This window comes from Meles meles, chromosome 5 (genome assembly GCF_922984935.1).
Source record: "Meles meles chromosome 5, mMelMel3.1 paternal haplotype, whole genome shotgun sequence".
Taxonomy (NCBI): Eukaryota; Metazoa; Chordata; class Mammalia; order Carnivora; family Mustelidae; genus Meles; species Meles meles.
In genome coordinates, this window is record NC_060070.1 from 51,437,191 (window position 1) to 51,457,785 (window position 20,595).

General features: G+C 37.3%; 1 protein-coding gene across 3 annotated transcripts in view; it reads right to left on the minus strand.

Moving 5' to 3' along the window:
• The window catches only part of IRAK1BP1 (interleukin 1 receptor associated kinase 1 binding protein 1), a 32,856-nt gene extending 13,821 nt beyond the window's left edge, over positions 1–19,035 (minus strand). Inside the window, exons 1-4 of one of the 3 annotated variants that reach the window (XM_046005495.1) lie at positions 18,452–19,024; positions 9,795–9,860; positions 585–715; positions 202–486 (exon numbers count right to left, since the gene is read on the minus strand). In XM_046005495.1, coding sequence (XP_045861451.1) covers positions 216–486; positions 585–715; positions 9,795–9,860; positions 18,452–18,766 — 783 coding nt within the window. In that variant the 5' untranslated portion in view covers positions 18,767–19,024 and the 3' untranslated portion in view covers positions 202–215. Of the gene's footprint in view, positions 1–201; positions 487–584; positions 716–9,794; positions 9,861–18,451 lie in introns of those variants that run through there. The other 2 variants (XM_046005494.1, XM_046005496.1) reach the window with 2 other exon arrangements.
• Positions 19,036–20,595: the final 1,560 nt, after the last annotated feature.

Below are 20,595 nucleotides of genomic sequence, written 5' to 3' on the forward strand. Positions count from 1 at the left end.
GGCAGCGGCTTAAACAACTGAGCCACCCAGGGATTCCCCCATAGTAAGTTTTTAAAAATGGAAAGTAAACCTAGGTATTTGTGGGACTATATTAAAGGACTGACAGATTTTGGGGAGAAATACTTTATAGAATATACAATATATATTTTCAGGACAAAGCAAACACAAAAAGTATAAAAATAAAATGATGTAAACAATATATTTTAGTTGGAACTTCAGAGGTTTTTTCTTTTCTTCTCTTTCCCCTTTACTTCAAAAGTTATAAATACTTTTGAAGCAGCATGTATTGTTGCATTTTTGATTTTTTGTTGTATGGTTAATGAACCTGAGAGTCTGGATGACTGGAGATCATCTATCTGGCCTTCCCATTCTTTTGTTTCTTCTTCTTTGATTAATAAAGGTTTTCCTAGGGTTTGGCCAACAACATTACAGACTTCTTGAGCTTTGCGCCGTGCATTCTCAACAGCAACAAGACAGGCTTTTCGTCTTAGGAATTAAATACAGACATTATTACTATGACATACAATGAACTCTAACATGAATAGTTTTAATTGGTAACTTAGTTAAAGATGTACTTAACTTACCGGAGATTCTCAACAGAACTTGGAGTATGATAGAACTGGGGTTGGCTGATGACAACAGAGCTATCTAACTTTTCAATAAGAAAGTTACAAATATTTTGCATTTTTCCAAATTCAGTAAATGTAATGCAGACCTGTAAATGAAATGACACTTGAAATTATTTTCATGGTTGATGCATTCTTTCAAAATTTTCTCTAAATGTGAGTAAAAAAAGTAAAGCCAGATAACAATGAGGTCATTTTATAATATGTGACAGATAAGCCTACTTGACCCTTACAACTAAATTATTATACTTCATTAAATTTCTTTAAAGTAGTGTCTCAACTTTTCAACATATGAAATTCAGCTGAATAAGTAATGATCTTGTCTGTTAATTCTAATATCTACATTGGTTCTGGATGGGTTTGATTTTTTTTTTTCCTTATTGTGAGCTTTATTTCCATCCTATTTTACATTTGTAAATTAACTTTATGGGAGGTACTGGATATTCTTGTATTTCTATCAATACTGATCTCTTTAGGTTTGCTTTTAAGATTTACTGGCTCAGTTGGTTGGACCTCTGCCTTCAGCTGGGGTCATGATTCCAGGGTCCTGGGATGGAGCCCCACATCAGGCTCCCTGCTCAGTGGGGAGTCTGCTGCTCCCTCTGCTTCTGCCCCTACCCCCCAGCCCATATTAGCTCCCTCTCTTGCTCACTTGCTCTCAAAGAAATTAAAAAAACAAACAAAAAACTTGTTAGGTGGGATTAGAGTAATGTTCAATCCAGCGCTAATTATTACCCCCTAATGAGTATAGAGAAGTGTCTATACTCCACCTCATGCCCTATGAATCAAGATTTTCTAGTCTGGCTGGTGTTGTACCCCAGCCTTATATGAACCCCAAACACTATTTCCTCTAATTTTTTGGGTGATTTTTTTCCTAGCCTCAGGTCATTTCTGCACATATATGTGCTGATGGGTATTCTGCTGAATACTTGAGGGAATGGGGGAGGTGTCCCCTCTGTAGTTCTCTGAAGACCTCTCTTTGTGAAGCACTCTCAGTGAAGCACTCGACTCTCCTACAAACTTTAGCCGTCTTGTTTGGGCTCTCAATTCCACTTCCTCAATACAAGGAGTTTGCCAGGCTCTGTGTGGTTTCCCTTCCCTGTGAAGCTGCCTGGACACTCTTAACACAGCAAAATGGTAGGACTTTTTTTTTTCCCCCCAAGATTTTATTTATTTGAGAGAAAGAGAGAGAGAGAACGAGTTGGGGGAGGGACAGAGGGAGAGTGGGAAGCAGGCTCTCAGCTGAGCAGGAAGACCAACACTGCACACTGCATGGGGCTGGATCCCAGGATCATGACCTGAGCCAAAGGCAGATTCTTTTTTTTTTAAGGTTTTAGATCATAAGTAGGCAGAGAGGCAGGCAGAGAAAGAGAGGGAAGCAGGCTCCCTGCTGAGCAGAGAGCCTGATACGGGGATCCATCCCAGGACCCTGAGATCATGACCTGAGCCTAAGGCAAAGGCTTTAACCACTGAGCCACCCAGGCGCCCCCCAAAGGCAAATTCTTTTTTTTTTTTTCCAAAGGCAAATTCTTAAGTGACTGAGTCACCCAGGCACACCAACACAGTAGGACTTTTTGTTTCTTTTTTCTCCGGGATCACTACGTTTCACTTCCTTATAATCACTCTTTGAAAAGCACTCTTTCACATACTTTATACATTTTTTGGTTTCAGGTGGGAAGGTAAATCTGGTCCATGTTATTCTATCTCAGCCAGAAGCAGAAGTCTTGTCTGTCTTTTTAAGAGAGTCTTATAAGTATTTTTGTTTGTTTGTTTCTTTTTTTGTTTTTAAACTACTGTATGGTGTCAGTCAAAATATCAATCTCTTAGTCAAAAATCAATCTCCTCAGCCTCATCCAGGTTGCTAGTTTTTAACCTCTGGATAGTTAAAAAATTTGCATTTCCTTCCTGGTTGAAAAATCAAAGCTCCAAAATGCCCGTAGCTACCTTTAATAATAAATACAGGGGGCTTCTGGGTGGCTCAGTTGGTTGAACATCTGACTCTTTGGCTTAGGTCATGATCTCAGGGTTGTGAGATTGAGCCCCTTGCCAGCTCCGTGCTCAGTAGAGAGTCTGCTTGAAGATTATCTCCCTCTGCCTCCTCTGCCACTTGTGCTCTCTCTTTCTTGCTTTCAAATAATCTTTAAAAAGGAATGAAAAATAAAGGGATGCCTGGGTAGCTTGGTTAAGCATGTGACTCGATTTTGGCTCAGGTCATGATACCAGGGTTGTGAGAGTAAGATTCTCTCTCTCCCTCTGTCCCTCCCCACCACCTCTGTGCTCACTCTCCCTAAAAAAAAAAAAAAAAAGACAATACAATACTTTTCTGCATTTGCATAGTGTATGGAAAAAATCCTCTGTCTCTTGTTGCTATATTTAATCTGTAAGAGTGTCACAGAGGCACTGTATATACATTTCATTACATGTTATGAAATATAGCAAGATTTACAGTGCCTCTGTGGAGTTGGAAGGTAACTAAATTTGAGAGTTCAAAGGGTTTCTTTGCATGCAGATTAAAGTGATTGAACATAACAGGTTCCAAGTATCAACAAAAGCAATTCTTTGCTACATAAGTGCCCTTGAATTAAACTTTTTTTTTTTTTTTTAAGATTTATTTTAGAGTGAGAGAGTGAACAAATGTGGGGGAGGAGCAGGAGAGGGAGCCAGAAACTTTAGCAGACTCCCTGTTGAGCTCAGAATCTGACCCAGGGTTTGATCTCAAGAACCGGAGATGATGACCTGAGTGGAAACTAAGAGTCGAACACTTACTGACTGTGACACAGGGGCCCTGAAATAAATTTTATTAAAAGAAAAATTCCAATTTGTACTCTGACAGCTTAAAATGAAAATAGTATAAATATATACCCGCTTTGCTATGAAACATGCTGAATCTTTTGTATGCATCCTTGGTATTCTTTGCTATTAAAAAAAAAAAAAAAAGTAGTAGTATATGGAAGGAAGGACAGTGAAAATTCCTAAGCAGTTTGCAGAAAAGATACTAGTTCTTTCTTTTTCAATTCCCTACCACCGCTAATTATCTGAGAAAAATCTAGTCCCACAGAATCAGGTTTAACATGTGGTACTTACCTGCTCTATGTCTAGAAATAACAGGAAAAGCTATCTGTTGAGATCAGCTTCAGATCTGCCCAGACACGATTTCCTCTGCCCTGCATCCTTCTTATCACTACCATGACTTACAAAGTTAGCAGATGAGCTTTTTTTTTTTTTTTTTTTTTTAGCAGATGAGCTTTTAGAGCTACATCTACATTGGTGAACAGACTACCAGCTCTTTGTCTTTGTCCCAAACCACGGACAAACTATAGTTTAGGAATGTGTGGGTTAAATGATTAGTAAGAAGTAAATTAGGTAGAAAAAAAAATGTATTCTGCTTTTTCTAACAGTTTAAAAACTGTTTTAAGCCTTCTAATATCCTGAACTTCTTCTAAATTCAGCAATGTGGTATATAATCAATACACAGCTAGGTAGAAATCCAAGTTAATAAGGCAGAGTCACTTTACTAAAGAATAGAGGTGTTGCATCACAATATTTAAAAAGAAGTATTCAGGATAAAGAACTTTCAATCTATCTCATACATTGCAGTTAAAAAATTCAAGATAAATTCATATATCATATTCAAAATCCTCATTATATGTTTCATCAGGGTAAAATAATGTGATTACAAATGTATACACATATATAGATTTTACACACTATCTTGTACTATCTATATTAAATTACAAAATAGATTGAGACATAAATGCTTCCCATGTCTTTGGTCAAGAAGAATCATTAGTTTAGAAATTTTAGTACTGAAAAAGAAACTGAACTCCAAAATAGGTGGTGGGTTTTTTTCCTGTTTTTTTAAGTAAACTCTACCCTCTAACATGGAGCTCGAATTCATGATCCCAAGATCAAGAGCTGCATGCTCTGCTGATTCAGCCAGCCAGATACCCCAAAAATAGGTGAGATTTTAAGTGCTTTCAAAGAATTTGTCTCCTATTAGATAAGTAAAATCTCAGTTTATTAAAAATTTCTGCAAATGAGACTTCTGAGTTATTGCTACTCTCAATTACCATAAAGAAACAGGCCAAAGGCCTCTTTAAAAATACTTTGAGTTCTAATTTCCAAAAAAGGTTAAGCAGATAACACTGAACAAACTGCATGTAGTAGGGTAGATGCCTTTCAATGCTAAGCAGGATTCTAGAACAGATTATATTAAAAATTAGTTTGTAAGAAATTAGAAAAGAAAGAAAAAAGGTTTCTATGAGAAGGAAAAGGCCCTTTGATTCATTTTGTTCTATTGCCACAGGCCTCAAATACTTAGCATATTTTCTTTTCTTTGTCATCTTGCCACAATCTGTTCTTATCTTCCCTCTTTAAATCTCTACTGCTTTCTTAGTCCAGTCTCTGAAGAAAAGAATACAAATCTTTCTCATTTTAATGGTCCTTCAACAAGGCACTGGAACAACAAAATAAGAACACAGGAACTAAAGACTATAAATCTTATAAGGTTCTCTAAGTATTGAGTTTCTTGATGAGATATTAAGTAGAGAACAAATCTGGCTTTTAACTTTGCTTTTATTCCCAAGAGCGAAGTTCACCAACTCAGTGCTTCTCTTCTAAACTCTTATCTTCTGAACCACTGCCAAATTATTTCTATCCAAAGGCTAATCTATTGAGGATGTAGATTTGAGATTAAGAACAAGTCATCAATGGGAAAAAAAAAAAAAAAAAAAAAAAGAACAAGTCATCATGTACTAAACTTGACTTCCTAGCTGGCAAGTTATCAGAGAAATACTATAGCAATAAAGTATTTATATTTTACTTACTTAAATAAATCTTAGGATATACTGACATATAGTCTTCATGGCAACATTGTTGGTTAGTGTCATAGTTGATTAATGTTACTTAATATTTTTATTAATTACACAGATGGGTACACAGATGATCAGATCAGCAGGTGACAGAACACTGGCAGGATGGACTATAAACCCTGCTTGATAAAACCAAGATCCAAAAAGATCCTATCAGGCTGGAAATACAGGTCAAATCTAGTGGATAAAATTTTACAGAGGTAAATTTAAACTCTTACATTTCATTTTGAAATAGCAATAACAAAGTATAAAATAGGAGAAATATGACTTAAAAGCAGAATGTGAGAAAGTTCAGTTAATTGTAATTACTAATTAGGACTGTGAGCTCAAAAGAAGGTAACAATGTGATGCAAGTGTAAGAAGTTCAGTCTTAAACATTCCAGGATAAAGGAGATAATTATCTTTCTCTACTACCGATTGGCTAAATCACAATTAGGACACTATAGCTGTGGGTGCTTTGGACGGAAATTGGTTAGCTCAATAACAAGTTTGTCTTACTATAAGAAATGACTAAAGAAACTGGGGAGCTTACCCCTGGAGAAGAGAAAAGTAGCATCAACATGCTACTACTGAACCTCAAGTATCTATCTGAAGGAACAAGTTTAGCCTTTTGTTCTTGGAGAGGTGAATAATGGAGGAATACTAGTAAGTCAATTCTGGCTTAATGTATCAAAATTTTGTATTGATTAGATGTTTGAAAATGGAATAAACTTTTTATATTCATGTACTTACATAATTTCTAACTTTTGAAGTCCCTTTCAGGATGAAAATTTTAGTTATTATGTAATGTTCTACCATCTGATCTTACTTTATATATTTAACTGTCCATGACAATATTGGTATGTTAGACATGATTTTGTACCTTGTGACCCCTGGTCTCCACTGACTGCAGATGGCAGGATATAAGAATTCTGGCTATCGAGGAACCCTATACAAAATATAATCAGATTCTCTGAAGAAATTGAGTACATGAAGTTAAGAAATAAGTATAGCAGAAGGAAGATGAGCAGTGTTTAGCCAAGTCCTCATTTAGTTATTTTCTTATAGCAAAACAAGCAGCTCTAATGCATTTTCTGTAACTGCGCAGTGAGTCCCTAAAACAACTCAATCTGAAAAACATGCCAGTTGTCCATGAAGCCTGTCTGTGTATTTGCTGGATCTCAGGGTCCTGGGATCGAGTCCCGCATGGGGCTCTCTGCTCAGCGGGGAGCCTGCTTCCCTCTCTCTCTCTCTCTGCCTGCCTCTTTGTCTACTTGTGATCTCTCTCTGTCAAATAAATAAAATCTTAAAAAAAAAAAAAAAAGATAATCTGAGCCAATGAACATTCACTATAGCCTGAAATCCTGACAGGCAGTAACTACTGGAGGAGTTCCATAATAACTCCCGCTTTTGATCTCCATAATATGGAATCTTACTACTCTGTTCTTCCCCCCGTTGTGATTTTTTTTTTTTTTGGACATCCAATCTCTACTGTGAATATGACCCAAAAAGCCCCAAATTGAAACCCTATTTTAAGAAAACAATTAACAATTGTTAATTGTTAACAAAAAAAAAATTATATGAGATAATGATATCATAGTGTATATAATAAAAATCATTAAAAATTATATTAAAACTTTTCACATCTGAGAAGTTTCATAACTCCTTTTTTTTTTTTTAAGGTTTTATTTATTTATTTGACAGGCAGAGATCACAAGTAGCCAGAGAGGCAGGCAGAGAGCAAGGAGGAAGCAGGCTCCCCACTGAGCAGGGAGCCCGATGTGGGGCTCAATCCCAGGACCCTGGGATCATGACCTGAGCCGAAGGCAGAGGCTTTAACCCACTGAGCCACCCAGGCCCTCCTTATAACTCCTTTTTTAAATAACTCCCTTTTAAAAAAACTATAGTTGGCATACATGTTACATTAGTTTCAGGTATACAACACAGTGATTCAGCAAATCTACACTTTTTTTTTTTTAAGATTTAAAGTAATCTCTACACTCAACATGGGGCTAGAACTTATCAACACCAAGATGGAGAGTCACATGCTCCACCAACCAACCCAGCCAGTCAGGTGCCCCAACAAGTCTATACTTTGGGCTCTGTTCACCAGAAGTGTGCGTGGCTACCATCTGTCACCATACAACACTATTACAATACTATTGACTGTATGCCCTATGCTGTACCTTTCATTTCTGTGACTTACTCATTCCATAACTGGAAGACTATACCTCTCACACCCCTCTCCCCTTCACCTATTTTGTCCCTTCCCTCAGACCCCTTTCATCCTGTTTTGAAAGATACTTTTTAGTCCCAACTACTATAAAATAAATTTTGTGATGGGGATCCCTAAAATTATCATGACTAATTTTAAAATTCCTTGAGATAGTTCAATTAATTGGTAATCTTAAGTGGTGAAATCACAAAACTATTAAATTAAGTACTGGAAAAACAATGTTTGTAAAAATTACTATCTCAAAGAGGTAAGAAGTCAGGATTCTAATTTCCATTCTAATTCTTGTAATAGTCTTTGTGAAGTCTGAGCCCAAGTTATTTGAGATTAAAGTCACATCCTTTTTTTTTTTAAAGATTTTTTATTTATTTGATAGACAGAGATCACAAGTAGGCAGAGAGGCAGGCAGAGAGGAGGAAGCAGGCTCCCTGCTGAGCAGAGAGCCCGATGCAGGGCTCGATCCCAGAACACTGGGATCATGACCTGAGCCGAAGGCAGAGGCTTTAACCCACTGAGCCACCAAGGCACCCCAAAGTCACATCCTTAATATTAGAAAAATAATCTATTATCTGGCTGAAGGGCAGATGATTTCTTGAGATATTTCCCACCTCTAATGATAAAGGTTATCTGACTAGATCAGTAAGTGTCCACTCTAACTCCATTCTTGTTTGCTTCCTGTGACAGGAGGCAGTATGGACCTAGTACCTATCCTAAGATGTTTGGAAGCTGAAACAACAGCTCTCCTATAACCTAACCACAGCTATAACATACTCTGATTTCATGAAATCCTGCATAAAAATCCATAAAGATAAGTAAAAAGTATAGGCAGGTGTAGGAACTAAATGTTATCAATGAGTGTACAAAAATTATTTTGTTCTTTTTAATCTGGGCCAAGGTTGAGTGCTTTTTATTTTTTTATTTTTAAAATTATTTTAAAGACTTTATTTTATTTTTAAAGATTTTATTTATTTGAGAGAGAAAGAGAGAGGATGAGCAAGAGGAGAGGGAGAGGGGGAGGGACAAGTAGACTCCCTGGTGAGGACAGAGCCCAACATGGGCTTGGGGTTCCATCCGAGGACCCTGAGATCATGACCTGAGCTAAGTCAGAGACTTAACTGACTGAGCCACCTAGATGCCCCTTAAAGATTTTATTTTTAAGTAATCCGTACACCCAATGTGGGGCTTGAACTCACAACCCCAGGATCAAGAGTTGAAATCTCTACTAAGCCAGCAAAGTGCCCCAAGTGGTTTTTATTTTTGAAGATTTATTCCTTTTAGAGAGAGAGAGAGAGAGTGTGCATGCATATGTGGAGAGGGAGAGAGAGAATCTCAGACTCCTTAGTAAACACAGAGCCCAAAGTGGAACTCATCTCATGACCCTGAGTTTATGACCTGAGGCAAAATCAAGAGTCTAATGCTTAACCAACTGAGCCACACAGGAACCCACAAGTGGTTTTATTTTTTTTTTTAATTTTATTTATTTTTTTTATTTGTTTATTTACAGCATAACAGTGTTCATTGTTTTGGCATCAAGTGGTTTTATTTTTAAATAAAATTTAACTTACCACAACAAAGTAAAATTGCATCACAAAAGAAAAGAATGTTGAAAAGTGTTTTAATCCTTATGTCTATTAATCTGCTTTTTATCTGAGAAGAAATTTCTCTCCTATAGTGCCTTCCTGCTTACAAAGTGATAACTTTATTACATTTTATTAGGTGGCAATTAACTGCCACTTCCTCCTTACTATTTTTATTCCATTTTAAAATGATTTCTTTCAAATAAATCTCATTAAAATTTATTTTAAAAGTTCACACAGGGGCGCCTGGCTGGCTCAGTGGGAAGAGCATGTGACTCTTGATCTTGAGGTCCTGAGTTCAAGCCCCATGTTGGTTGGAGAGATTACTAAAAAAAACATAACTAAACAAAAAAACTCCACAGATATTAATACCAAGAGTGATTTTGAGAAAAATAATCTTTTATTAATACCATGAGAAGCATTTCTCCTGTACCTTTCAAGTATAAAAATAAATGCAAATTGTTCCCACAAAGTCATGCTGTTTCCAGTTGTCATGATAAGTACATACCTCTGCTTCCATGTGATAAGCATTTTCCACTCTTCTAAAATCCTTTGTCACAGTTACATTTTCTGCCTGAAGCAGAAAGTACAAGAGTATGATTACTAACGGTTTGGCTACTAAATGCAGTGACTCTAAAACATAAAGTAGAAACCTGAACTTAATAAAATCAGAATGAAAGAGTATGTAGAAAGAACTGGTTTGCTTCATGTTTAAAACTTTCCTAAAAGTTACATAAAATAAATTCAAAGTCTATAAATACTTGCTGAAAATTTCATCATAATCATCACTTCATTTGTAGTAATTTTTACATTAGTACAAAAAGTAGGAACTTAGAGTGGTATATAAATGAGGAATTATTTGTACATAAAGCATTCTGAATGTTACAGGAGTATGTCTGCTGATCATGCTAAATAAACCCAAATTTGCTTCAGTGTAGATATATTCCTGGTAATGAGAAAATATGAGATTTTCTGCTTAACCATAGGGTAATGGTTCCTAAGGCAGAAGGAAATTTTGTTCACCAGGGAAATTTATTAGTGTCTGGAGGCATATTCGATTGTTAAAATGGGTTAGGGGAGTACACTAATGTGATGTAGTAAGTAGACAGTGTGAATAAATGCTCCTGTTTACTAGGAACCAAGGAGGTTCCTGAGATATGGGACTATCAGTTGCAAAACTGGGACAGTCCCAGGTAAATTAGGACAAGTTGGTCACCTGATGGGTAGGGGCCAGGAATATAGCTAAATATTATACAGTGCATAGGACAGCTCCCCATAACAAAGAATTGTTTTTGTCGAGGTTGTTAAAAATAATGCTGAGATTGGGAAATCCTGCCATATCGGCTACAAACTAAAAAATACTAAAATATACCGGCCTAGTCCATTACGTTTTCCCAATTACGCTCCTGGGAAGCTATTTTATATCCAAATATAAAGGGCTGATTTTAAAACACAAAACAGTCAGTATAAGAATAACTAAAATCTATGAAGGCAGCAAGGTAACATTCTCAATTTATATCTATTGATATAAAAAACCATGTTATGGCAGGAGTAAACTTAAAAAGGATAAACATGAAGAAAGTCATAAAACCTCACAGAAAAAATGCTTGAGTTTTATTTGGACTGCAGAATTTTATACTGTCTGGATTTTCTGACTGTATCTTCATGGTGTCATTTAACATGTCCCTCACAGATAAGAAATCTTTTTAGTAGTAAAGTAATGAGAGAAGTTGCCCTACAAATGTTTTACAAAGATATAATTACAAATATGTAACTAAATAATGTGCTACTAATGAAAAGAACTAGTATTCTGAAACTGATCCAAGAATGTCTGGATTGCAAATATAATACCAGTAACATTTCAAACCAGTAGGCACAAGAAGCAGTATGGAATCCTTATGTCATACATTCTGCCCTTACTTTCTCTATGTAGCAACTATGTGGTTGAAGGTAAATCATCATAGGTCTAAACGATTCAGGATTATCACACCTAACTTGCTACAAGATTATGGTTAAAATGGGCAGAAATCCAATCGAAGCTAATCAGTATATGCCATTTCTCTGGTCACAAGGACAGATTTAGGTTGACAATTTACAGGGAACTACAGGAGTATGTGCATATATATACACATATATATACACACACACACATATATGCATACACATTATTTACATATATACATACATATATACACACATATATGCATTCATATGTATATATATGTATATACATATGTATGTATATATATGTATATACATATGTATGCATATGTGTGTGTGTGTGTGTATATATATATATATATATATATATATATATATATATATTCATTGAGAGAGAGCACACACAGAAGCAGGGGGAGAGGCAGAAGGAGAGGGAGAAGCAGACTCCTTGCTGAGCAAGGAGCCCAAAGTAGGTGGAGGCTCCACCCAGGACCTCAGGATCATGACCTGAGCCAAAGTAGACGCTTAACTGACTGAGCCACCCAGGCACCCTGGGATATTTGTTTTTATGTGGTTGTGGGAAATAAGAACTATTGTCTTTCTTGTTATGGTACAGTATGTGGTGTAAGGCTTGGAAATGTTGCAGCTGTTTTGGTATCATGCAGGAAGCTGCAGGAAAGCCAGAAGAGCTGTGGCAAAATAGAGCCTTGACCACTGCATACCTAAAGGGCATATTACCGATTTAAGGTTAGATAAAGCAATACTTTTAAGTTTTTATTAATTTAAAAATTTTTTTAATACTTTTTATTTTCAAGGCAATTTGAGTTAGGTTCTTGCACAAGCAGTAAGGGATAAGACCTCAGTACATGATTTCAGTATAGCAACTTACCCATTTAGGAGAAAATAAAACTTTTTCCTTATACCAAAATAAATTCTAACATAGCAAATATTTAATGTAGTATAAAGGGTCCCTAAAGGTTCCAGGAAATATTAGTTAATGGTTATATAACCTTAAGCTTTGGAAGGACCCAATAAGTGTTACACTAAAGGCAAGAGACATACAGAAAAGATTAATGAATTTGACAAAATAAAACTTAAACATTTTGAATGTTCAATACTGTAAAAAGTTATATGGCAAAGATAAAATTGGGAAAATTTTTGCAATACATGAAAGACAGAATTACTGATAATCTTAATTTTAACATTCTCTTAATCTTGAAAAAGAAGAACAAAGCTAGAGGTATCACAACCCCAGATATCAAGATATACTACAAAGCAGCAGTAATCAGAATAGTAAATACTAGCACAAAAATAGACACATAGATGAATGGAATGGAAGAGAGAGCTCAGTAATAATCCCACACTTATATGGCCTATGACATTTAACTAATCTATGACAAAGGATACAAGAATATACAATGGGAAAAAGGCAGTCTCTTCAACAGATGGTGTTGGGAAACCCGGACAGCTACATGCGAAAGAATGAAACTGTACCACTCTCTCATGCCATACATAAAAGTAAACTCAAAATGGATTATAGACCTAAATGTAAGACTTAAAACCATAAAATTCCTAGAAGAAAACCCAGGCAATAACTTTTTTGACATAGCCATAGAAACATTTTTCTAGGTATGTCTCTTCTGGCAAGGAAAACAAAAGCAAAATTAAACTATTGACACTATAAGAGAATCAAAAGCTTTTGCACAGGGAGGAAAACCATCAACAAAACAAAAAGGCAATCTACTGAGTGGGAAAAGATAATTTGCAAATGATATATCCCATAAGGGGTTAATATAAAAAACAGATAAAGAATTTATACAACTCAGCACCACAAAAAGAAATAATTCAATTAAAAAATGGGCAGAGGACCTGAATAGACATTCTTCCAAAGAAGGTATACAGATGGCCAACAGAAACATGAAAAGATGCTCATGACTCATCTCAGGGAAATGCAAATTAAAACCACAATGAGATATCACCTCATATCTGTCAGAATGGCTAAAATAGCAAACACAAGAAATAACAAATGTTAGTGAGGACGAGGAGAAAAACGAACCCTTGTACACGATTGTTGAGACTGCAAACTGGTGCAGCCATAAGGCTATGGTGGTTCCTCAAAAAGTTAGAATTACCATATGATCAGTGTAATTCCACTACTAGATATTTACCCAAAGAAGACAAAAACACTAATTCAAAAAGATGTCTGCATCCTTATGTTTATTGTAGCATTATTTATAATAGCCAAGATATGGAAGCAACCTAAGTGTTCATCTATAGGTGAATGGATAAAGAAGATGTGAGACTGGGGCACCTGGGTGGCTCAGTGGGTTAAAGCCTCTGCCTTCGGCTCGGGTCATGATCCCAGGGTCCTGGGACGGAGCCCCACATCGGGCTCTCTGCTCCGCGGGGAGCCTGCTTCCTCCTCTCTCTCTGCCTGCCTCTCTGCCTAGTTGTGATTTCTCTCTGTCAAATAAATAAAATATTTAAAAAAAAATTAAAAAAAAAAAAAAAAAGAAGATGTGAGACTGGGGCTACTGGGTGGCTCAGTTGTTAAGCATCTGCTTTCGGCTCAGGTTATGATCCCAGGATCCTGGGATCCCCTGCTCTGTGGGGAGCCTGCTTCTCTCTCTCCCACTCCCTCTGCTGTGTTCCCTGTCTCACTGTGTCTCTCTCTGTCAAATAAAGAAATAAAATCTTGGAAAAAAAAAGTAAGAGACACTCAGACACACACACACACACTGGACTATTAGTCATAAAAAAGGAATGAAATCTTGCCATTTGCAACAATGGATGTATCTAGAGTATATACTGCTAAGTAATAAGTCAGCCAGAAGACAAATACCATATGATTACACTCATATGTAGAACTTTAAAAAAAAGCAAATGAACAAACAAAAAGACACCAGAAAAGATTCTTAACTGCAGAGAACAAACTGATGGTTGCCAGAGGGAAGTGGGGAGTGGGATATAGATTGTTAAAGGGGATTAGGAGTATAATTATCTTGATGAGCACTGAGAAATGTACAGAATTGTTGAATCATTATACTGACAGCTGAAACTAATTTTTTAGAAGTTCCCATAAATTAATAAAAGACAACAGAAAAAAATGGATAAAGTATTATGAATTGGCAATTTACATGATAAAAGCTTAATCTCAAATGTAAAAAAATAAAACACAGGAAATGACAGTAACATTTTTTTGACTACCGAATAGGCAAAATTAAAAAAGAAAATAATACCGACTATGCCAAGAACATATTTGTAGTGAAGATGTAAACTTTTCTCCTAGACTGTAATTTTTCATAAGCCTTAAAAGTATGTATAAGCCAGGAATTAATGTCCAAAAAACACATTTAAAAACATATATAAATACCTAGCAACAAGGAAATTCATTTTGTCACCATTTTTAATAATTAAAGACTGAAGCCAACTCATATGATATGTTCAATCTATTCCCACTACTCCCTATCTTAATCTGAATGCCCCCAGAAATGGACTCTGAGACAAGGATGTGAGTACAGGCAGTTAATTTTTAAGATATCCCAAGAAACACTACTACAGGGGAATGAGAGGTGAAACAAAAGGAAAGCAAGCCATTAAAGTAGGTATTGTCAAGCAGTCACTACTGTGGGCAACTGGAACTTATTCCTGCAGAGAAACTCTGGGAACTGGGGCAGAACACATGCCTCAGTTATCGTGCCTAAGGGGTAAGGTCTCTTTCCACTCAGTCCTCTCAGCTGGTAGTTGAAGGCTTCTAGAGCTTGAGAGGGGTTGTTAATTCTTTAGCACTACTGGCTGGCCCACTTGTAGGTGGAGCCAGGAAAAACTGCATCCGGAAAAACTGGCAAGGAATTCACAAGTGTTGGCAGATGGAAGTTGGGCCTGTATGCACACAAATGTGAAGTGCCAAGGGATACAAGTGTGGGGTATCAATAGCATCTGCTACAACCTCTACTTAAAACTCAGTCACCCACTGCCAAGACAATAAAGTAGCAACATACTACGGTGGTTAAGAGGAAGAGTTTGAGGTCAAAATTCTTGACTGGAGTCTAAACTCTACCACTTCCTACCTGTATGACCTTGGGCAAGCTACTTGCCAATAATCACTCTGATCCTGAGAGTTCTTATTTATAAACAGCAACTGAAATGGCAGTCTCATGTGGTGGGAATGAGTATGAAATGAAATAACATTTGCAAGAAGTCTAGCAATTAAACAGGTTTTTTTCTTTTTTTTTTTAAATCCCAATAATATCCAAACTCCTCAATATAGCAAACAAGGCCTTCATCCATGTTCTGTCTACAGCTTTCTTCTTCAGTCTTATCCCGATTCTCTTCCATTTTCCCCATGTAGTCCTGTGTCCTAGCCATAATGCACTGCATATAGAGCTCGGAACACACATACTTGCTGCATTCTAGTGTGGAACTGGAATGCTTTCCTTTCACTGTTCAAGATCTGACACGAGAGTCACTTCCATTATGAAATCTTTCTGGAATCCCTCAAGTAAAATGAACATTATTACCTTTCTTACTTTACTGAATTGTCTCAGGTACATATTTTCTTCACAACACTTATTATATATTAGTTTATTCCTATCATAAGACTCCTTCAGCATAGTGACTAAGTTTTACTCCTTCTCTACTTTTGGTGCCCAACAACATGAATCTATTACATATATATTGAAAAAAAAATACAATTATGAGCCTATGGAGGGAATATACAAACCAGAAACCAAAATAATTACAGATCATATTAAGTGCGATTTTAAAATGAGCAGTGATAGGAAATGCTTAAAAAATGTTTGATGGTTGAATAAGTAAATACTGCTTAGAACTTTAAAAACATTTTTCCATGAAAACAACACTACAAATGAGGGTATGCCTTCACATGTGAAACTATATATGATCATAAAATTATCTATAATAGAGTTGAACAGTTTATTTAGGGCCTCATTTTTTTTCTTTTAGTCATTCAAAAACCACTTTTTGAGTATATATTATGTGATGTGTATAAAGCATAACCCATGAATGCAAAGCAAGTGATAGAAAATGGTCCAAGCTCTGGAGAAGTTTAGAATATGAAGGAGACACCAGTAAAGCAACAGTTAAAATATAGAATGGTAAGTTTTATTACAAGTTGGGAATGGAACATGGTATGGCAGAGACTAGTGTTATGCTACAAAAGGAATGCCAAGGAGGTGAGCTTGGCTGGTTCTTAAAGGAAAAAACGGGAGTCAGCTAGTCAAGGAGGGGAGAGAGATGACAGAAAATGACAGAGAATTAGGGTCCATCTATTAAGCAAAGGAATGTGGAATATGAGGAAACCTTTAAGGAGGGGAGTGATGTTTAAAAATCCAAAACTCCGGGCGCCTGGGTGGCTCAGTGGGTTAAGCCGCTGCCTTCGGCTCAGGTCATGAACTCGGGGTCCTGGGATCGAGTCCCACATCAGGCTCTCTGCTTGGCGGGGAGCCTGCTTCCCTCTCTCTCTCAGTCTGCCTGCCTCTCTGCCTACTTGTGATCTCTCTCTCTCGCTGTCAAATAAATAAATAAAAAATCTTTAAAAAAAAAAAATCCAAAACTCCAAAGTCTAAGATGAATACAGACTTTGTGAAAACCCATTATAATTCATTCTGAAAAGTAGCATAATTGATTTTTTGCATTATCTACTGAACAAATGATCTCCATGACTGCATACTTCCATTAGCAGAGATAACTGGAGGATTACTGACCTTCTATGTCTTGAACACTGAACCCAAATATAATTATTAAGTCAGATGTAGTAATTTATTGCTTTACATATTAGAAGTTACAGCCATGTGAACTTGGTATACATTTTATGTAAATAAATTAAGAATTAGTCATATGCAAACAGGACTGCAGCACTAGTTTTTTGATGAAAATTATTAAACCATTTAATTCACGTTATTTGTAATTAGCATTTGAATTCTTTTATCTTTTTAAAAAGATTTTATTTATTTGACAGTCAGAGAGACGGTGAGAGAAGGAATGCAAGCAGGTGGAGTGGGAGGAGGAGAAGCAGGCTTCCTACTGAGGTGGGAGCCTGATGATGCTGGGCCGGATCCCAGGACGCTGGGATCATGACCTGAGCAGAAAGCAGACACTTAACGACTGAGCCACCCAGGCACCCCTGAATTCTTTCAAACTGTCATTGAGACATCTTTTCCAAATGACTTTTTAAATAATTCTATGTTTGTAAATGCAATACAAATATATTTTTCCTTAAAATAAAGACTTGCTTTTGGGCCTGTGTCATGTCTAACAACAGACAAGAAGCACTTTTATGAACTTGGTGTTATCCTGGATAAATCACAACGCTGGCGTTTCGAGTCCCACTGTGTAGAATGAAGGAAATGAGTTGACCCGTTCTGTGGTTTCTAATTTTCTTGTATTCTAATTATCTGGCGCCAGCTATGGTTAGAACAAATATAGATTTTAGTTACAAGAAGACAAAAGTTCAAATACCGCCCCGGCTGAAATTTAGAGCATTATTTAACCTCTTTAAATCGAACTAGGGGTATTAAAACCTTACTCACAGAGCTGTCGTTCAGATTACATAAAGCTGATTCATTTTTTTCTTCTTAGAAGTAGAGTTGAGGTAAGATTTATTTAGTGTTTGGTTCATGGACAGCTCTGGTAAGTAGAGGTATTTCATTTATGTGGCATCTACAATATACTGGCTTAACTGTCTTGAAAGTTAAAACTAAAATCACTGCAGAATTTTTTTCTTTTTGTCTTTATAAAAGGATAATGGATGCAACTTTCCTACCCACGTTACTGTTTGCGAAAAATACTGAAGAATCACTTCACGCGAAGTTTAACAAGGTTAGGAGAGAGCGGGCCGAGTTTTCTTTCACTTGATTAATCGCGTAGTGCAGAATCAAAACAAAGAATGATTTACATCTCATGTGTCAAGTCTAACAGTTCATCATATCAAGGTTAAAAACAAAATCACTGCGGCAAATATCGCCAAATAAAAACCTACTCGATTTGCATTCTTGCACTTTAAAAGTCAATGAGGCGAGTAATTACTTTGTTGGCCGAAGTGTCACTCCACCAGGTTCTGGCTCTGTGTAATACCAATGAGACCAACGCGCCCCAGGCACTGAAGACCCTCCCCACCTCCTCCTGGCTCCAGGGGCCGCCGGGCCAAACCTCCGCCTCCGGTGTTTGCGGTCCGTGCCGTGGCCTCCCGTGCGAAGCTCTCACCTGCAGGCCCTGCTGCTGGAGGCTCTGCGTGATGTAGTCCAGGCGGCGGCAAACGCTCTTCTTGGCCTCAGCCGCCGTCTCCTTGGTGCTGCTCACTAACACCGCCACCTGCGCCCGGTCTGGGCTCGCGGAAAGCTCCGCGGTGCCGCTTACGTGCACCTCACGAGTCGCAGTTTGGGTCTGTGCTGAGGGGAGTGGGCGGCGGAGGCCGGGCAGGAACTCACTGTCCGAGACCACATTGTTCTCCCGGCCCCGGTCAGCCCAGGGAACCAGTTCCACGAACACCCGCGACCGAGGGGCCTGTTGTAACGACATAGTGAAGGTAGCTGTGTTTCCATAGCAACGCAGAGCCTACGGCGGCCGAAGGAGCCAAAGTGTTCCAGGGCTTTCTTGAGCGCGGCGCAAAGGATTCAGGGATGGGCTTGGGAGCACGAGTTTTTTGAGAGTGCGAGCTGTGAGTAGGATTTTGCCGTACCTCCTTTACATGGTGTTGGCTGGGCACGTCATTATAGTTTTAAGTGTATTTACCTACGGTTTTCAAAGATCCTAGTGAGTTTTCTCCGCCGGCTCCCTTTGAGAGCTCCGCCTTTCCACGCCCACCGCCCGCGTCTGACCCTCTGACTAGCTTGCGTGCGAGGAAGCTCCAGGGAGGCCAGGCGGGGCAAAGCCGCACTGCGTTCGTATTTCTGCGAGGCCGGTCTGCGATTGTGCCCCGCCTTGCCTAATCTGACTTTACTGTACCTGTTGGATAGAGCTCTTTGAGGCCCCACAGCGCCGTGGTACCCGAGAGATTTCTGTTGGAACTAACTGCTCTCTCCCAGTTTGATCTTGGGAGTTTATAATTTCTAGAGTTTCATTTTCATTGTCTTTACAGTCATATGGATAATACATTTCACATTTGCCCTATGGTTTTAAGTGCTTGCCATATGGGAAGCAAAGAAAAAAATAATGGGTAGACGATAGTAGTAACAGATCTGACATCATTTTCGGCTCTTGAATTTTCTCTAAAATTTCTAGAATGGTTCTGGCTTTGAATATGGACAGGAGAGACTCAACAGGTATCAAAGCTCATTCAACATGAACATTGTTGGTCCAGTACTACTAGGCTCTTATTTGTATCCCTTTCTTGAGAGAACACTACAAACTTCAACCGATTGATCCCCATTGGGGGGATTTCTTCTTACCACTAAGTACCTAAAATGTTTTTACATAGATAGTACCATTCGGTCCCATGAGGGGAAAAAAAAATCCTTTTAAAAATAAATAATTTAAAAAGAAAGACAACCATTCTCTTGAAAGGAGACTGAAAAAGCCAGCCCACAATCCTCATGAAGTTTATAATTTTTCTCTTACTTTTGATTAGTAAGATAAAAAAATTCAACTAAGTTAGATGGTACCCCCTTCACACTTTCATTTGGTACATGTCTGGGTTAAAGTAATTCTGTACCTATTTTGATGTTTATTGTTAGCTAAAACTGATTGTGATTATTTTAATTTAAAAACTTTTCCTCCGTAAATTTTTATAATTTGAGACCCCCAAAATAATGTTTCTTGCATTTGGTGGAAAATTCTTTTTCCCTAATGATAAATGTGGAAGAATATCATTTCCAGAATGAATTATTGAATGAATGAATGTCACTAGTACAAAGCAACAGGGGTTTTAAGTGCATATAAGTGTTTAATGATAAAAACTGTTGACGATAAAAACAAAGTAAATGGGAAAATGAGTAAATGGTACAGGGGTAATTGATTAGCTATCTGAAAAAAAGAATTGATCTGTATCTTACATCCTACATTGAAAATAGAATTCAGATGAGATAAAAAAGAACTGGAAGAAGATAAAGGTGAACATAAATATACTGGAAAATGGAAGAACTTTCTTTTTTATAAAATACCTACCTACAATCTAGCTATCATCTTTTATCCATCCATCCATCCACCGACCATATATATCTTATCTACCTACCTACCAACCTACCTACCTATTAGCTATCAATCTACTACCTATCATCCATGTATCTGCCTATCAGCTATTATCTATTATCTGTCCATCCATTCTTTCTTTCTTATCATCTATCACTTATCTATAATCTATCCATCCATCCATCATATCTATTTAACATCTCTATCATCCATCTATCCAT